The sequence below is a fragment of the Artemia sp. Qi Xiang Cuo genome, chromosome 6 (assembly GCF_049724085.1).
Source record: "Artemia sp. Qi Xiang Cuo chromosome 6, ASM4972408v1, whole genome shotgun sequence".
NCBI classification, from domain to species: Eukaryota; Metazoa; Arthropoda; class Branchiopoda; order Anostraca; family Artemiidae; genus Artemia; species Artemia sp. Qi Xiang Cuo.
In genome coordinates, this window is record NC_142799.1 from 27,939,454 (window position 1) to 27,952,926 (window position 13,473).

A 13,473-nucleotide genomic window follows, 5' to 3' on the forward strand; every position below is an offset into this window, starting at 1 on the left:
CAGATATAGCAAACTTTGGAAGTCTTGGTCTAGCAAACAACCCGGAAGGGCTCCTATTTGATTGCAAAAACTAAGACCAAACAAGACTATCTTTCGATTACAACCTGCTTGTGAACAATGGGTATTTTAACTAATATACGTCCATATCCCTGTGGGTGTTGGGGTCATCTCAACCCAGGAAGTATACTTTTTAGACTTTTTGATGTTCTGAACAAAAAAATTAACTGCAAAGTTAAACAAATATCAGGTAGGCTGTTGAAGGGGATGAGTGAGCCACACGAAGGAGACTGGTTGCCCTCAGGTGCCATCTAGTCCTTAAAAAAAGCAATAGAACTTTCAATACCAAATCAAATGAGCCGTCTCCTAGCCTTCTGGGAAAGTCCGTCGAAATGAAGTAATAAGTGAATGTTTTTGGCTCTTTTCTGGCCCTTTTTCGGGCCTGTTTCTGGGGGGCTAATATCTTCTGTTTGTTTTTCTACATTGGACTCCTCTTAACCCAAGGGCTTAAATAAAAAAGTTTCATACTGATCGAGAAAAAAACCTTTTATACCCTTTTATTGGCGGCATTACGTGTAAAGTTGCCCTCGAATATTTACTGTGTGTTAAATTTCTCTTGGCTAATAGGCTTGCGGCTGTCAGTTTTAAACTCATGAAGGGGAGGGGGGGGAAGTTTTTTTACCTTTTTCGAAGCCCCTACCCACTCTCAAAAAAAACTTTGGCACCTTTTTACGCAGAACGATCCTTAAAAACACAGCAAATTTACAATTTCATAGGCAGCGCGCTAGCGCTGCCTAAGTAAAGAACGATGTGGCCACAATGTGTTCTTTTTTTCTTTCTTCGACAGGCACTTCGTATCGAAGGAGCTGTCGTAGAAACTTCGAAAAGGGCTCATTCAATTGGAAATTGGGGCGGCTAGTGCCCTTTTTAATAGTCGAAAGTGATTGGAGGGCAACTAGTCCCCCTCACGCCCATCATTCCCCCAAACACATCCAATCAAAATTTTGAGATAGCCATTTTGTTCAGCGTAGTTGATTTCCGGATAGAAAATATCTTTTTGAGGAGGACACTCCCCCACAACCCTCGGGGCAAGGGTTTTAAGCTATGCCCTGAGGGCCTATAAGAACAATGTTAGCACAATGTACCATATATTGTTTTTTTTTACTTTAGAGCAGGGCACTTCATATGGAAGGGGTCGTCGTAGAGACTTCAAAAGGGGCTCATTTTCTACGGCCCTTTTTAATAGTCAAAAGTGACTGAAGGGTAGCTAACCCCCCCCCCACCCATCATTCCCCCAAACACATCAAATCAAAATTTCTAGACAGCCATTTTGTTCAGCGTAGTTGATTTCCAGATAAAAAATGTGTATTGAGGACGACACTCCCCCACAACCATCAGGGCAAGGGTTTTAAGCTATTCCCTGGGGCATATAAGGTTTTTATAGAAGGCGTTGTCGTAGAAACTTCAAAACAGGCTCATTCGATTGGAAATTCAAAGGGCTAGTGCCCTTTTTAATAGTCGAAAGTGATTGGAGGGCAACTAGTCTCCCCCACGCCCATCATTCTCCCAAACACATCCAATCAAAATTTTGAGATAGCCAATTTGTTTAGCGTAGCTGGTTTCCAGATAGAAATTATGTCTTTGAGAAGGAGACTCCCCCACAACCCTCAGGGAAAGGGTTTTAAATTATGCCCTGGGGGCATATAATGTTTTTATAGAAGGCGTTGTCGTAGAAACTTCAAAAAAGACTCATTCGATTGGAAATTCAAAGGGCTAGTGCCCTTTTGAATAGTCAAAAGTTATTGGAGGGCAACTAGCCCCCTCCACGCCCATTATTCCCCAAAACACATACAATCAAAATTTTGAGACAGCCATTTTGTTCAGCGTAGTTTATTTCCAGATAGAAAATATGTTTTTGAGGAGGACACTCTCCCACTACTCTCAGGGCAAGGGTTTTAAGCTATGCCCTGGGGGCATATAAGGTTTTTATAAAACGCATTGTCGTAGAAACTTCAAAAAAGGCTCATTCGATTGGAAATTCAAAGGACTAGTGCCCTTTTTAATAGTCGAAAGTGATTTGAGGGCAACTAACCCCCCTCTCACGCCCACCTTTTCCCAAACACATCCGATCAAAATTTTGAGATAGCCATTTTGTTCAACGTAGTTTTAACTTCTGTAAATTAGGTTTTTAGGATGGCAACCCATTCACAGCCCTCAGGGCAAGGGTTGTAAGTTACGCCCTGGGGGTATAATGGTTTTTTATAGAACGCGTTATCTTAGAAACTTCAAAAAGGGCTCATTCGATTAGAAATTGAAACGGCTAAGCCCCTTTTTTATAGTCGAAAGTAATTGGAAGGCAACTAACACCCCTTCCACGCCCACCATTTCCCCAAACACATCCAATCAAAATTTTGAGATAGCCATTTTGTTCCACGAGGTTTAAAATTCAGGAAATTATACCTTTGAGCAGGACACTCCCCCCACAGTATTCAGGGCAAGGGCTATAAATTATGCCCTAGGGGCATATAAGTTTTTATTAAAATCTTTGTCGTAGGAACTTCAAAAAGGGCTCATTCGATTGGAAATTCAAAGGTCTAGTGCCCTTTTTAATATTTGAAAGTGATTTGAAGGCAACTAATCCCCCTCTCTCGCCCACCTTTTCTCCAAACACATCCAATCAAAATTTTTAGATAGCCATTTTGTTCAGCGTTGTTGATTTCCAGATAGAAATTATGTTTTTAAGGAGGACAATCCCCCGCAGCCCTCAGGGCAAGAGTTTTCAATCATACCCTGGGGGCATATAAGGTTTTTATAAAACGCGTTGTCGTAGAAACTTCAAAAAGGGCTTATTCGATTGGAAATTGAAATGGCTAGTGTCCTTTTTAATAGTCGAAAGTGATTAGAAGGCAACTAACACCCTTCCCACGCCCACCATTTCCCCAAACACATCCATTCAAAATTTTTAGATAGCCATTTTATTCCACGCAGTTTAAACTTCAGGAAATTGTACCTTTGAGCAGGACACTCCCCCCACGGTCTTCAGGGCAAGGGTTATAAGTTATGCCCTGGGGGCATATAAGGTTTTTATTTAAATCTTTGTCGTGTACACTTGAAAAAGGGTTCATTCAATTCGAAATTCGAAGGGCTAGTACCCTTTTTAATAGTCAAAAGTTTTAGAAATTAGGTATTAAAGGATGACAACCCATCCCTCCCACAACCCTCAGGGCAAGGGCTGTAAGTTATGCTCTGGGAGTATGTAGGATTTTTATAGAAAGCGATGTTGTAAAAACATCAAAAAGGGCTCATTCAATTGAAAATTGGAATGGCTAGTGCCCTTTTAATAGTCGAAAGTGATTGCAGGGTAACGAACCCCCCTGTAACACTCACCATTTCCCCAAACACATCTAATCGAAATTTGGAGATATACATTTTGTTCAACGTAGTCGAAAGTTCTGAAAATTAGGTCTTTTAGGATGATAACCCCCTCAGAGCCCTCAGTTCAAGGGCTGTAAGTTATGCCCTGGGGCATATAAGGTTTATATAGAAAGTTATTGCAAAAATTTCAAAAAGGGCTCATTTGTTTGGAACTTGAAATGGCCCTTTTTAATAGTCGAAAGGGAGCGGAGAGTAATTGATCCCCCTCTCACGCCCACCATTTCCCCAAACAAATTCAATCAAAGTTTAGAGACAGCTATTTTGTTCAACGTAGTTGAAAGTTCTGGAAATTATGTGTTTAAGGATGACAGACCCCCCAGAGTCCCCAGGGCAAAGGCTGTAAGTTATGATTAAATCAAATTGCACTGTGTTAATACTAATTCTCACTAGGACATCTCAGCAGTATCCCAAGAACGACTTAGGGTATTATATTCAAACTGTTGGGGCTAGTTCTGCTCTTAAATTTTAACCAAATCAAAATAGCGTAAGTGTATGCAAGCTATCAAAGAAAGTAAACAGATTTTGTTTTCGAATGGTATCAAGTTTACTATTTCAGGTCAACTAGAGGAGGTATGAAACTAAATTAAACACTATTATTTGTGTCCAGATTTTTAAAAAGGTGCATGTTGTTAAAATTGCTGAAAAATTTTCTCGATCATACAAATAGCAGGCCAAACTATAAAGTCTAAAAAAAAAGATTTAAACTATTATTTTCTTTTCTCTGAAAAGACTATGTCAATATACAACGAACAGAAATTAATTAAAAAACTTTTTCCACAAAATAAGTTTTTCAAAGAAAAGTAAAAAACTCCATTAAAGCAAAAACGAGCAAAAATAAAACCATATAATCTACCAAGCGTGAAACTACCACAAATCAGCATCAATAAATAAATGAAACCCAAAACGAACAGAAATTACAATTAATGACCGAGTCAAATTCAAAACGAGCAGAAATTTTCATGAGTAGGGCTCAAAACCCCTATGCCTTCCCAAGGCCAGACATAATTTGCACTTTACTGAAAGAAATGCAAATGGAATGAGCATTGTCAGTTTAATATATCTATACTGATATTTATTTATCAAAATGTTAATATTATTTGTTTTATTAAAGTTATAAAAGAAAAACATTTATATTTTTTTCAGTAATGTGCAAATTATGTTCTGGCCTTGGGAAGGCATAGGGGTTTTGAGCCCTACTCATGTTAATTTCTTCTCGTTTTGAGTTTCACTCGGTTATTTTTTTTTTATTTCTGTTAGTTTTGGGTTTCATTTACTTATCGATGCTGATTTGTGGTAGTTTCACGCTTGGTAGATTATTTGATTTTATTTTTGCTCATTTTTGGTTTAATGGAGCTCTTTACTTTTCTTTGACAAACTTATTTTGTGGAAAAAGTTTTTTTAATTAATAACAATTAAAAGCAAACCCCATTTTCAATACAAAACTTACTTATTTTCAATACAATACAAATTACTTGCGTCCCTTGGCCAGAGGCTGTGGAGCTCATATTATTCATCCTTCAGCTGTTTTGAACAAGATTTCTAATGTACCTGATCCCCCTTCCAAGTTTCTGTGACCCCTTCCATGAGAAGTGCATGGGCAAAATTATCTTTTGCTTTACGCTATAGTTTCACAGCGCTTTAAAATTAGTTCTTATTCCAATTTAACGGCTTTTATGTTAAAAAAAAAACGCTCTTAAAGAATTGGGATCGAAGTGAAATTTTCCGTAAGAACTGGAGGGAAGCTCCATTCATATGTGGAATAACTAAAGTCCCTTTTACGTTCTTATGTCTGACTCTCTTTTGAAAATGCTTATTTTTATTTCATAATATTTTCGTTTTTACTAGCTTACCGTTTGCTGCCCTAATTGTGAGAAAGATTACCCTGCACTCCAACCCGACTCTTTCAATCGATGTTTAACTTTTGCGCAGTATTTTTTTTAGAACGAGACTGCATTTAGTGCATTTGCTTTTCTTCGACAACCTGGATTCACTGAAACTCTTTTGATTTAGTACTAAAAATTTAGTACTAAAAGTAGTAGTCGTAGCATTAGTAGTAGTACTATTGGCAGTACTAGTAGTAGTAGCATTAGTAGTAATAGTAATAGCGAACTTACAGATCGCTGTCATGAACTGTCTAATAAGATTATGAAGATGTTTGCTACAAACAGGATTCGATAGGAAAAAATATTGTTTTGTTATCGAACAGAATTTTTTTATAAGGCTATTTCACGAAAGCCATTCTAAAATAAGCTCAAAAACTTCCATCCTCAAGTACTCAAAAAAGACTCCAAACAGAATCCGCTACATATTTGGCGTTTTGGTGTATTTAATAAAAAACCTACATTCAACATTTTTAACTTCTTTTATTTCTAATAAGCTTAGTTAATGTAACCTTTGAACGAATCAGCTTTGTAATTTTTTTTTAGTATTGTTAACCCATGGTAATTTCCTAATTTGTTCTATTTGACCAAAAAACCTAGGCTGTGCTATAAATAATAAAACTTGAGAGCTATACAAAACAAGTCTCGATCTATACAAAGAAATAAAATACAAAAGAGAAGGTAGAAAAATGAATAAATTTATCTTGATTTCTGGTTCAATTTAGCGAGGAGCTGAGCAACGTATACTGGGGGCTCTGGGGCAACTGGAAGGTGATCTGCTTTTGGTTGAAATCCATTTTCGTCTGCTACATAGGTCACTGTGTAAGTTTTCCCATCATCACCAACAAAACTATATGATCCAGACACAGCAGTGCCAGGCTCATCGTCAGGTAGGCTGATTTGTCTTCCTGTCTCAGAAGCTTTAACACCATTGCTGAGCTCATAGCCGATATCGTAGGTGCCATCACCGTTTACTTCGTTGACGTAATTGACGATTGATACATCATCGTCCTTACCGCCAGGGAGTTTATCAGCGTTGGCAGCAAGCATGCAGAGACACAAGATTAGTACCTGAAAAAAAAATAGTTTGACGAAGATGCAAAAAGTGTTGCTATTATCAGTTTAGAAGCGATGTCCTTTTCGGGCTGAAAAGTCCATGGTGATAAAGTAAACCAAGCAGCTTAGTTTAAGTTCTACTGTTCAAAAGATAAAACTTCCCCTTTGAAAATTTATTAAAAAAGAAAAAAAAAACAGGTCAACTGTTACCTAATGTTTTTGTTGAATTTCCGATGAGATTTTTTACAATTGTTTTTCCACGCCACATGCCCACGTGCCTAGAAAACTAAAAAACAATTAGTCTTTTGTTTATAACAAAAAGTTTATAAGAAATTGTTTATAACAAAACCTTTGTTTATAATAAAGGTTTAGTTTTGGTGTTCAAAACATGGATTCAGGCGAAAGCTTGATTCTTCAAATAAGAAAAAGGAACTTTACATCTTTCAATCAGTACGTGCCAGAAGAAAAATTACGGATGTGTCCTAGAATATCAGGAGAGGGCTCATTTGAACGGAATTTAAAAGTTCTAGTTCCCTTTTTTAGTGACCAAATAGATTGGAGGGTGACCAAACCCACACCAAGCCCCTTTTTTTCTCAGAATCGTCCGATCAAAATTTGGAGATACCCATTTTGCTCAACATAGTTGAAAGGTACGAAAACTATCCCTTCGGAGATAACATAACAGCCCGCAGCCCCTGGGGATAGGGCTTTAAGTTATAAAATTTGCCCATTATTTACGTATAGTATTTGTTATTGGGAAGTATACAGACATATTTTGGGGAAGGAGGTGTACTTTGTGCTTAGGGTGGATCCCATTGGAATTATTTTCCGTGGGGATGGAAGTTTCCAGGAGTAAACTTTCCAGGAGAAATTTTACACTGGGGGGATTTGACCGAATTCCTATACGAAATTATTTTTATTTTTCTTGCTTTCTCTTTACCAACTCTTTTTGCATGTGGAGATCTTCCGTGGGAATCGTCCCTGGGAAATTTTTAGCATGTTTTATTTCCCGGAAAAAAAAATTCTAAATTAGACAGATTTAGACAATTCCTATACGAAATTCTTGCTATTTTTCTTACTTTCTCTCTGCCAACTCTATTTTGCATGTGAAGATGTTCCAGGGAAATTGTCCGTGGGAAATTTTTAGCGTGTTTTATTTCCGGGAAAAAAATTCCATGAAAGGGGGGGTTTCCGGAGTTATCAGAAAAACGATTAAAACTTTTCAAAGGAATTATCAAAGGATAATTTTTTAGGGCTTAATCACCCGCAAGAGATTTTACGGAAGGGGGGGGATTTCAGCAAGAATGGAATTGTCCGGAAGGAATTTTAAGGGGGGTTTATTTTTGATGGGAGCAACTTTCCACAGAGGAGTCTCCCGTGAAAGGAGGGAGTTTTTCATTTACGGTGAGATACCAACAATATCGGTTATGAGCTCAGCAATAGTGCTAAAACTTAAGACGAACAGACGAAACAAGTTTTTTCAACTGAAAGTAGGGAGCAACATTAAAAATCAAGACGAAAAAATTTTTTTTCGTATATGAAGAGGCTGCCCCCCTCCTCACCTTGCTTTTTAGCGCTGAAGTCTAACTGTTTATCCCAATTTCTTAAAAACGACTTCTGAAACACAAGGGCCGTTTAATTAGAATAGGAAGCTGTTTTAATAGTGCTAAAAAGTTTAGCGTGAGGAGCAAGGTATTGAGGAGGGGGGGTAACCCTTTATATATGGAATAGTTTCTGTTCGTTTCAGGTTTTATTGTTGCTTCTTACTTTCAGTTGAAAAAACTTGTTTTTTTTATTTAATCTTAACCTAAGGAAAATGGTCTTTTTTTGCTTTATTTCACCTAGGGAAATGACCGAGAAGGTTGCTACAAAATTTGAACTCAAATGAGGTCTGTATTGTCGAGGATAAAGAGTTGAGTAAGTTTTAGTTTCTCCCAACACCCAGTAGATCCCATGTGCTGACAGTGAGAGACTGCGAAAAAATCCGAAAGTGCTACTATAAGTATGCAAAATTTTTACTGTATATATCCAAGCGATACCGGAATTCTCGACTGGAAAAATATGGACTTCCAGAGCCGTCCAAGCAATGGTCGACCATTCGGGACAATTCAGTGTTCAAAGTCAGATTGATGAGACGTCGTTTTTCACCTGCATTTGTTTGAGTTTCGTATCTTTTTTCTTTTTTGTTGTACTCCACTATAATCTTTTTGTAGATGGTGGGTAATTAAATTATTATTAGGATTATTATATATATATATATATATATTATATATATATAAATTTATCAAAGAATAAATGAAAAAAACGAACATTCGGTGACATTACACCGACAAAAAAAGGAAATACAAAAAATGGCACCAGTAATGAGAAGATCCAATTAAAAATAATAAAAAGAAAGAAAAAAAACGGGATGCTCATTCGCTATCAAGTGAAGATGTAAAATTATTATCAACATTTTAAACAGAATTAAAACATTTAGAGGAACAATACATTAATTGAAGGGTGTCCCTAGAATTGACCACCGCAATCAAGCACGGTGTCTTTTTTGCTCAGCGCCACTAAAAGATCTCAGTTTTTGCTAATTTCTCTATGGAATCTTTAATATTTCTGTGAAAATTTATATTTATCAAAAGTTTTATATTTGATTCAACATAAATTTCTATAATCAAAATACAAATCTAAGAAGTAGTTTTTTTTTGTTTGTTTTTTAATAGTTTGATTTTGCACACGGTACTGATGTAATCAAGAAGCTGCCACAGATTTAGGCTCGGATAAATTCTGTACTGACAATGGTAGAGTTGTGTGGTTTTCTAGTTTCCCTGAAAGCTACTCTGTATTTTGACAATTTCTGTTGTAGACGCTTCAAACCTATTTTCATATAAGAAATAGTCCGTACCTTTTTTGTATTTGAAATATATCTGTTCAAGTCAATTTTTTTTCAAAACCAAAAAGCAAACAGAAGCCCACATGGCCTAATAACTGCCAGTTGGGAAAATAACGCAGGTAGATAACTATATAAATGGCCGATGAAAAATTTATAAACTAACAAAAATGTACATTCAAAGAAATTCTACTGACACAAGAAATTAAATAAAGATAATGGAACCAATAATAAAAAACCCGGTAAATAATAAGAAAAAGTAGGAAAAAGTGAAGGGTTAGCCTTTTCTTTGCACCTTAGCCTTTTCTATATATATATATATATATATATATATATATATATATATATATATAAACAACTGGCACTGTAGTCTTGCGTAATTTTGTTTTGTCGACAAGATAACTGTGTTATGATCTTGGAATTGTAAAAATTGGCCCCTCTCTCTCTCTGTCTGTATTAAAAAACTAGTAAAAAACGCAGGACTATGTATATATATATATATATATATATATATATATATATATATATATATATATATATATATATATAGTCCTGCGTTTTTTACTAGTTAGAGAGCTAGTAACAGACATGCTTTTGTCAAGATTTTTAGACTTTTACGTCAGGTTTGAGGTTATGGATGAAAATGTATAAAGCAATTTTCAGCACAAGAAGGGTGGTTCTGAGACCCCTGCTGTATGGCAGTACTTTGGAACACATTTTTATATGCCATTGATTAGCTGATGATTTATTATTATTATTATCTCTAAGGGTGGTTATCCCGTACAACAGACAGCCATTTCTCAGTGACAACAATACCCTCAAGATGAGGATTAGCTTAAGGTTTTATAATGATTCTTAGAATAGGTACGGGATAGTACTCTTCAAATTAGCTGGGCCATAACTGGTCAATATACAATTACCCAGCTCACGCCCTATAGGTAGGATGCCAATCCTGATGTAGTTGATGGCAGTCTACCGTCTCTCTAGCTGATAAGTCAGTCTTTAATATGTTGTTTTTGCTTTTTGTTAACTATTCTTATATTGGTACTGGTGCATTATGCGAGCCGACCGCTATAGACTGTATCAAGGAAACCAGTCACGAAACCCGTCAAACGGGCTATTTGCAAGAGACCACTATAGATAAATGATTGCAAAGCCATGGTTTCTCAAAGAGTTACAATATTTAAATGATTGTTTTTGGGGGGTTTAGGGGAAGAATGGTACCTAGGTTATGTTAGTTTAGGTTACGTATTTAATATATGCTGTACTTTAACCCCCCCCCCCTCTAATGTACAAATATACAGCCCAAATTTGTTTCTAAACTATTATATATTCATCTTATTTTTTTATTTCATTAGCGTTAACCAAACTTGACTTCTTTGCGGTGCTCGTATAATGCACCAGTACCCTTGTATTTAATAACGGTGCACTTACCGATTTCATCTTTCCTTCTTCGCTTGTTTGTTTCTTAAATCACTAGAAAACTGAGACTATGATCGAAACTAAATTTCAGCTGCTTATATTAGAAGTATTAGGGATTATGTGGAGGTCATCAACTAATTTCTTGGCCGGAATAATTGGCTTCTTACAATACAGTACCCATCTTCCTCTCACTTTAATGAACGTCCTTAATTTATTGACCAACTTCTTGCTAATTTCAATTTTGCCAATCTTGCTTGAATATCCTTTGCTACACTCCTTTTTATCAAAATACTTGTTTTCTGAAAAGTATTGCAGTACATTTTTCGTTGGGTGCATTCCAGTTATTTAATCAAGCCATAAAAATAAGCTATGAAAATTCAAATAACTGATTTTATCTTCAATTTCTGTGCCAAATAGCGCTAAGATGCTCAATAGGACGTACTCTGTCACTTTGTCTACGTTTGACTTATAAATATATGTGCATTGATGATTGATAATGTGCAACATATTTAAATTTTTCATGTGCAGAAAGATCAACAATACAATATGAATATTGTCATAAATCAACAACACCAACAAAAAAAACGCAATACTAATTCAGGTTAAAAAAAAAAATAAGAGCTACCACTAATATGTGTGGGTTTACCCTTTCCTCATTCAATCAGTAAAAGGCCTGAGTATCAATAGTGTTGAACTATTGATATGTATTTCAAATATTCGATATGTATTTCAAATAGTGCGATTTTTATTTATCTAAATATCAACAAAAACCAAAAAAATCACAATACTAATCAAGTTTTCAGAGGAAATTATGTTATTTACTGTTTTCACTCAATTATTCATTTGAAAGTATTGTCGTCTAGATTTATTTTTCATCCATGAAATAGAAAGCTCATTTTTTTCTATTTAATTTTTAGTCGTTTTTCAAATAACACAAAAATACATACAATAGTTTGATAAAAACCTTAAGTACTTTATGGTGAAATTTAATGTCATCGCTCTTCACTTTTTTCTGACCAGGGGACAAAAACGTTTGAACTGGTGATCTCTCGATCTGCAGTACATTTAAATAACAAACACAATGTGTAAACAATATGGGCAAATTTCATCCTCAACACCTCGTTCTTTAGTACTTTAATACTTTAAAAAAATCTACTTAATGTTCTAATTAAACGAGTCTTGTGTTTCAGGAGTAAAGTAAAAAAAAAAGTAATTATGACGACACTAGACCCATAAGGCAGGCACGTACGCAGGAATTTGTTTCGGGGGGGGGGCAATTTGTTTCGGGGGGGCCAAATCCTTCAAACCCATTATTCTGTGAGAAAAATAAGAAAATTATGGGAAAATGAAAAAATCGTGAGATTTCGGGAGGGGGGCCGGGCCCGGAGCCCCCCCCTGCTTACGTCCCTGCCTTAAGGTCCAAACTGGCGGTGCTTATCTCCGTTTCGTGGCCCTCAGCCAGGAAGTGCAATGGGGGGCTGGGGCCAGCCATCCTGTGCTTTCGCACACCCTTCCTGCTTACCTTCCCCAGATTTCTCCAGGTACCAATTTAGAGCTGGGTCGTTTCAGGAGTCGTTGTTAAAGAATTGGGACAAAATTCAGAGAAAAGCATAAACAACGAGGCGTTGAGAAGGGGGTAACCCCCTTCATATACGTACGAATTTCTGTTCGTTTTAAGGTTTAATGTTTCTCCTTACTTTTAGCTGAAAAAACTTGTTTTTAAATTTAATTTTTGATGGTTTTTAAATAATACCTGTAAATCCATCTCCATCTCCACGAAAAATTCCCCATCCCATGGAAAGATCCTCTAGACAATTAAATTCTGGTGGAAATTTACCGTCACATCTCCACACGTAAAATTGAGTCGACAAAGAGAAAGTAAGGCAAATAAAAAGAATTTTGTATATGGATGAAAGGGGTTGTCCTCTCCTCAACCCCTCGCTCTGTACGCTAAAGTTTGTCTCTTTGTCACATCAAATCTACTTTTTGAAGTAATAAAAAACTTCAGCGTAAGGAGAGGGGTGTGGAAGAAGGGAAAGCCCCTTTCATATACGGGATAATTTCTGTTTGTTTTAAGTTTCAATGTCGCTCCTTACTTTCAGTTAAAAAAGCTTTTTTTATTTAATATGTTTTAGGACGGCCCTTCTTTTTTCTTTGAAAGACTTTTTGTTTGGATTTTTTTTAATTAATTTCCAATCGTATGTTACTACATATGGTTTTGTCATGCGTATATTGTAGGAGCGTGTAATGTTTTTTTTAGTTTTCTTAAGTGAAACGACAACCTGGCGCCCTATGCGCCAGCAATGGGTCTGGAGATTCTTTACCTTTTTTTAGTTTTCTAATTAAGAACTAAAATGCAGGACTTAAATACAGCTTAAATTTTAGATGAAATTTGAATATCTCGTCAAAACGTTCGATCATCTGCAGTTTAGTGCTGTAAATTTTAATTACTTTTCTGCTACAGAAGTCGGTTTTAATAGGGAGGGAAATCTTTAATTATAGCAATTTTGGATTGAATACCTGAATAACATATGGTTTTCTATAGGGCTGAAGCCATCGTGACCCCTATTATGGATCAGCCTTGGATTTACACGTATCATAATCCACCGATATATTCCCGGAGTCTTTTAATGTACTATTTCGTTGTAACGGTTTGTTTGTTTAAATAAATGCACGTCTTTTAAGAAACAAAAATTGTGGGTACTTGTCGGTTATTGGAAACACGCCCAAGAAGTAGAGTTAGGTTAATCCTAATGAAAAATAACATAAAATGATGATAAAATAATACTTTAGAAAAAAGAA

General features: G+C 36.0%; 1 protein-coding gene across 1 annotated transcript; it reads right to left on the reverse strand.

Moving 5' to 3' along the window:
- Positions 1 to 5,942: 5,942 nt before the first annotated feature.
- On the reverse strand, positions 5,943 to 10,836 carry LOC148951070 (cuticle protein CP14.6-like). The gene is made up of 2 exons (XM_089090121.1): positions 10,684 to 10,836; positions 5,943 to 6,383 (listed from the first exon to the last, which is right to left on the reverse strand). The coding sequence occupies exons 1-2, from the start codon at positions 10,690 to 10,692 to the stop codon at positions 6,012 to 6,014; spliced, it is 381 nt and encodes a 126-aa protein (XP_088946247.1). The 5' UTR covers positions 10,693 to 10,836; the 3' UTR covers positions 5,943 to 6,011.
- Positions 10,837 to 13,473: the final 2,637 nt, after the last annotated feature.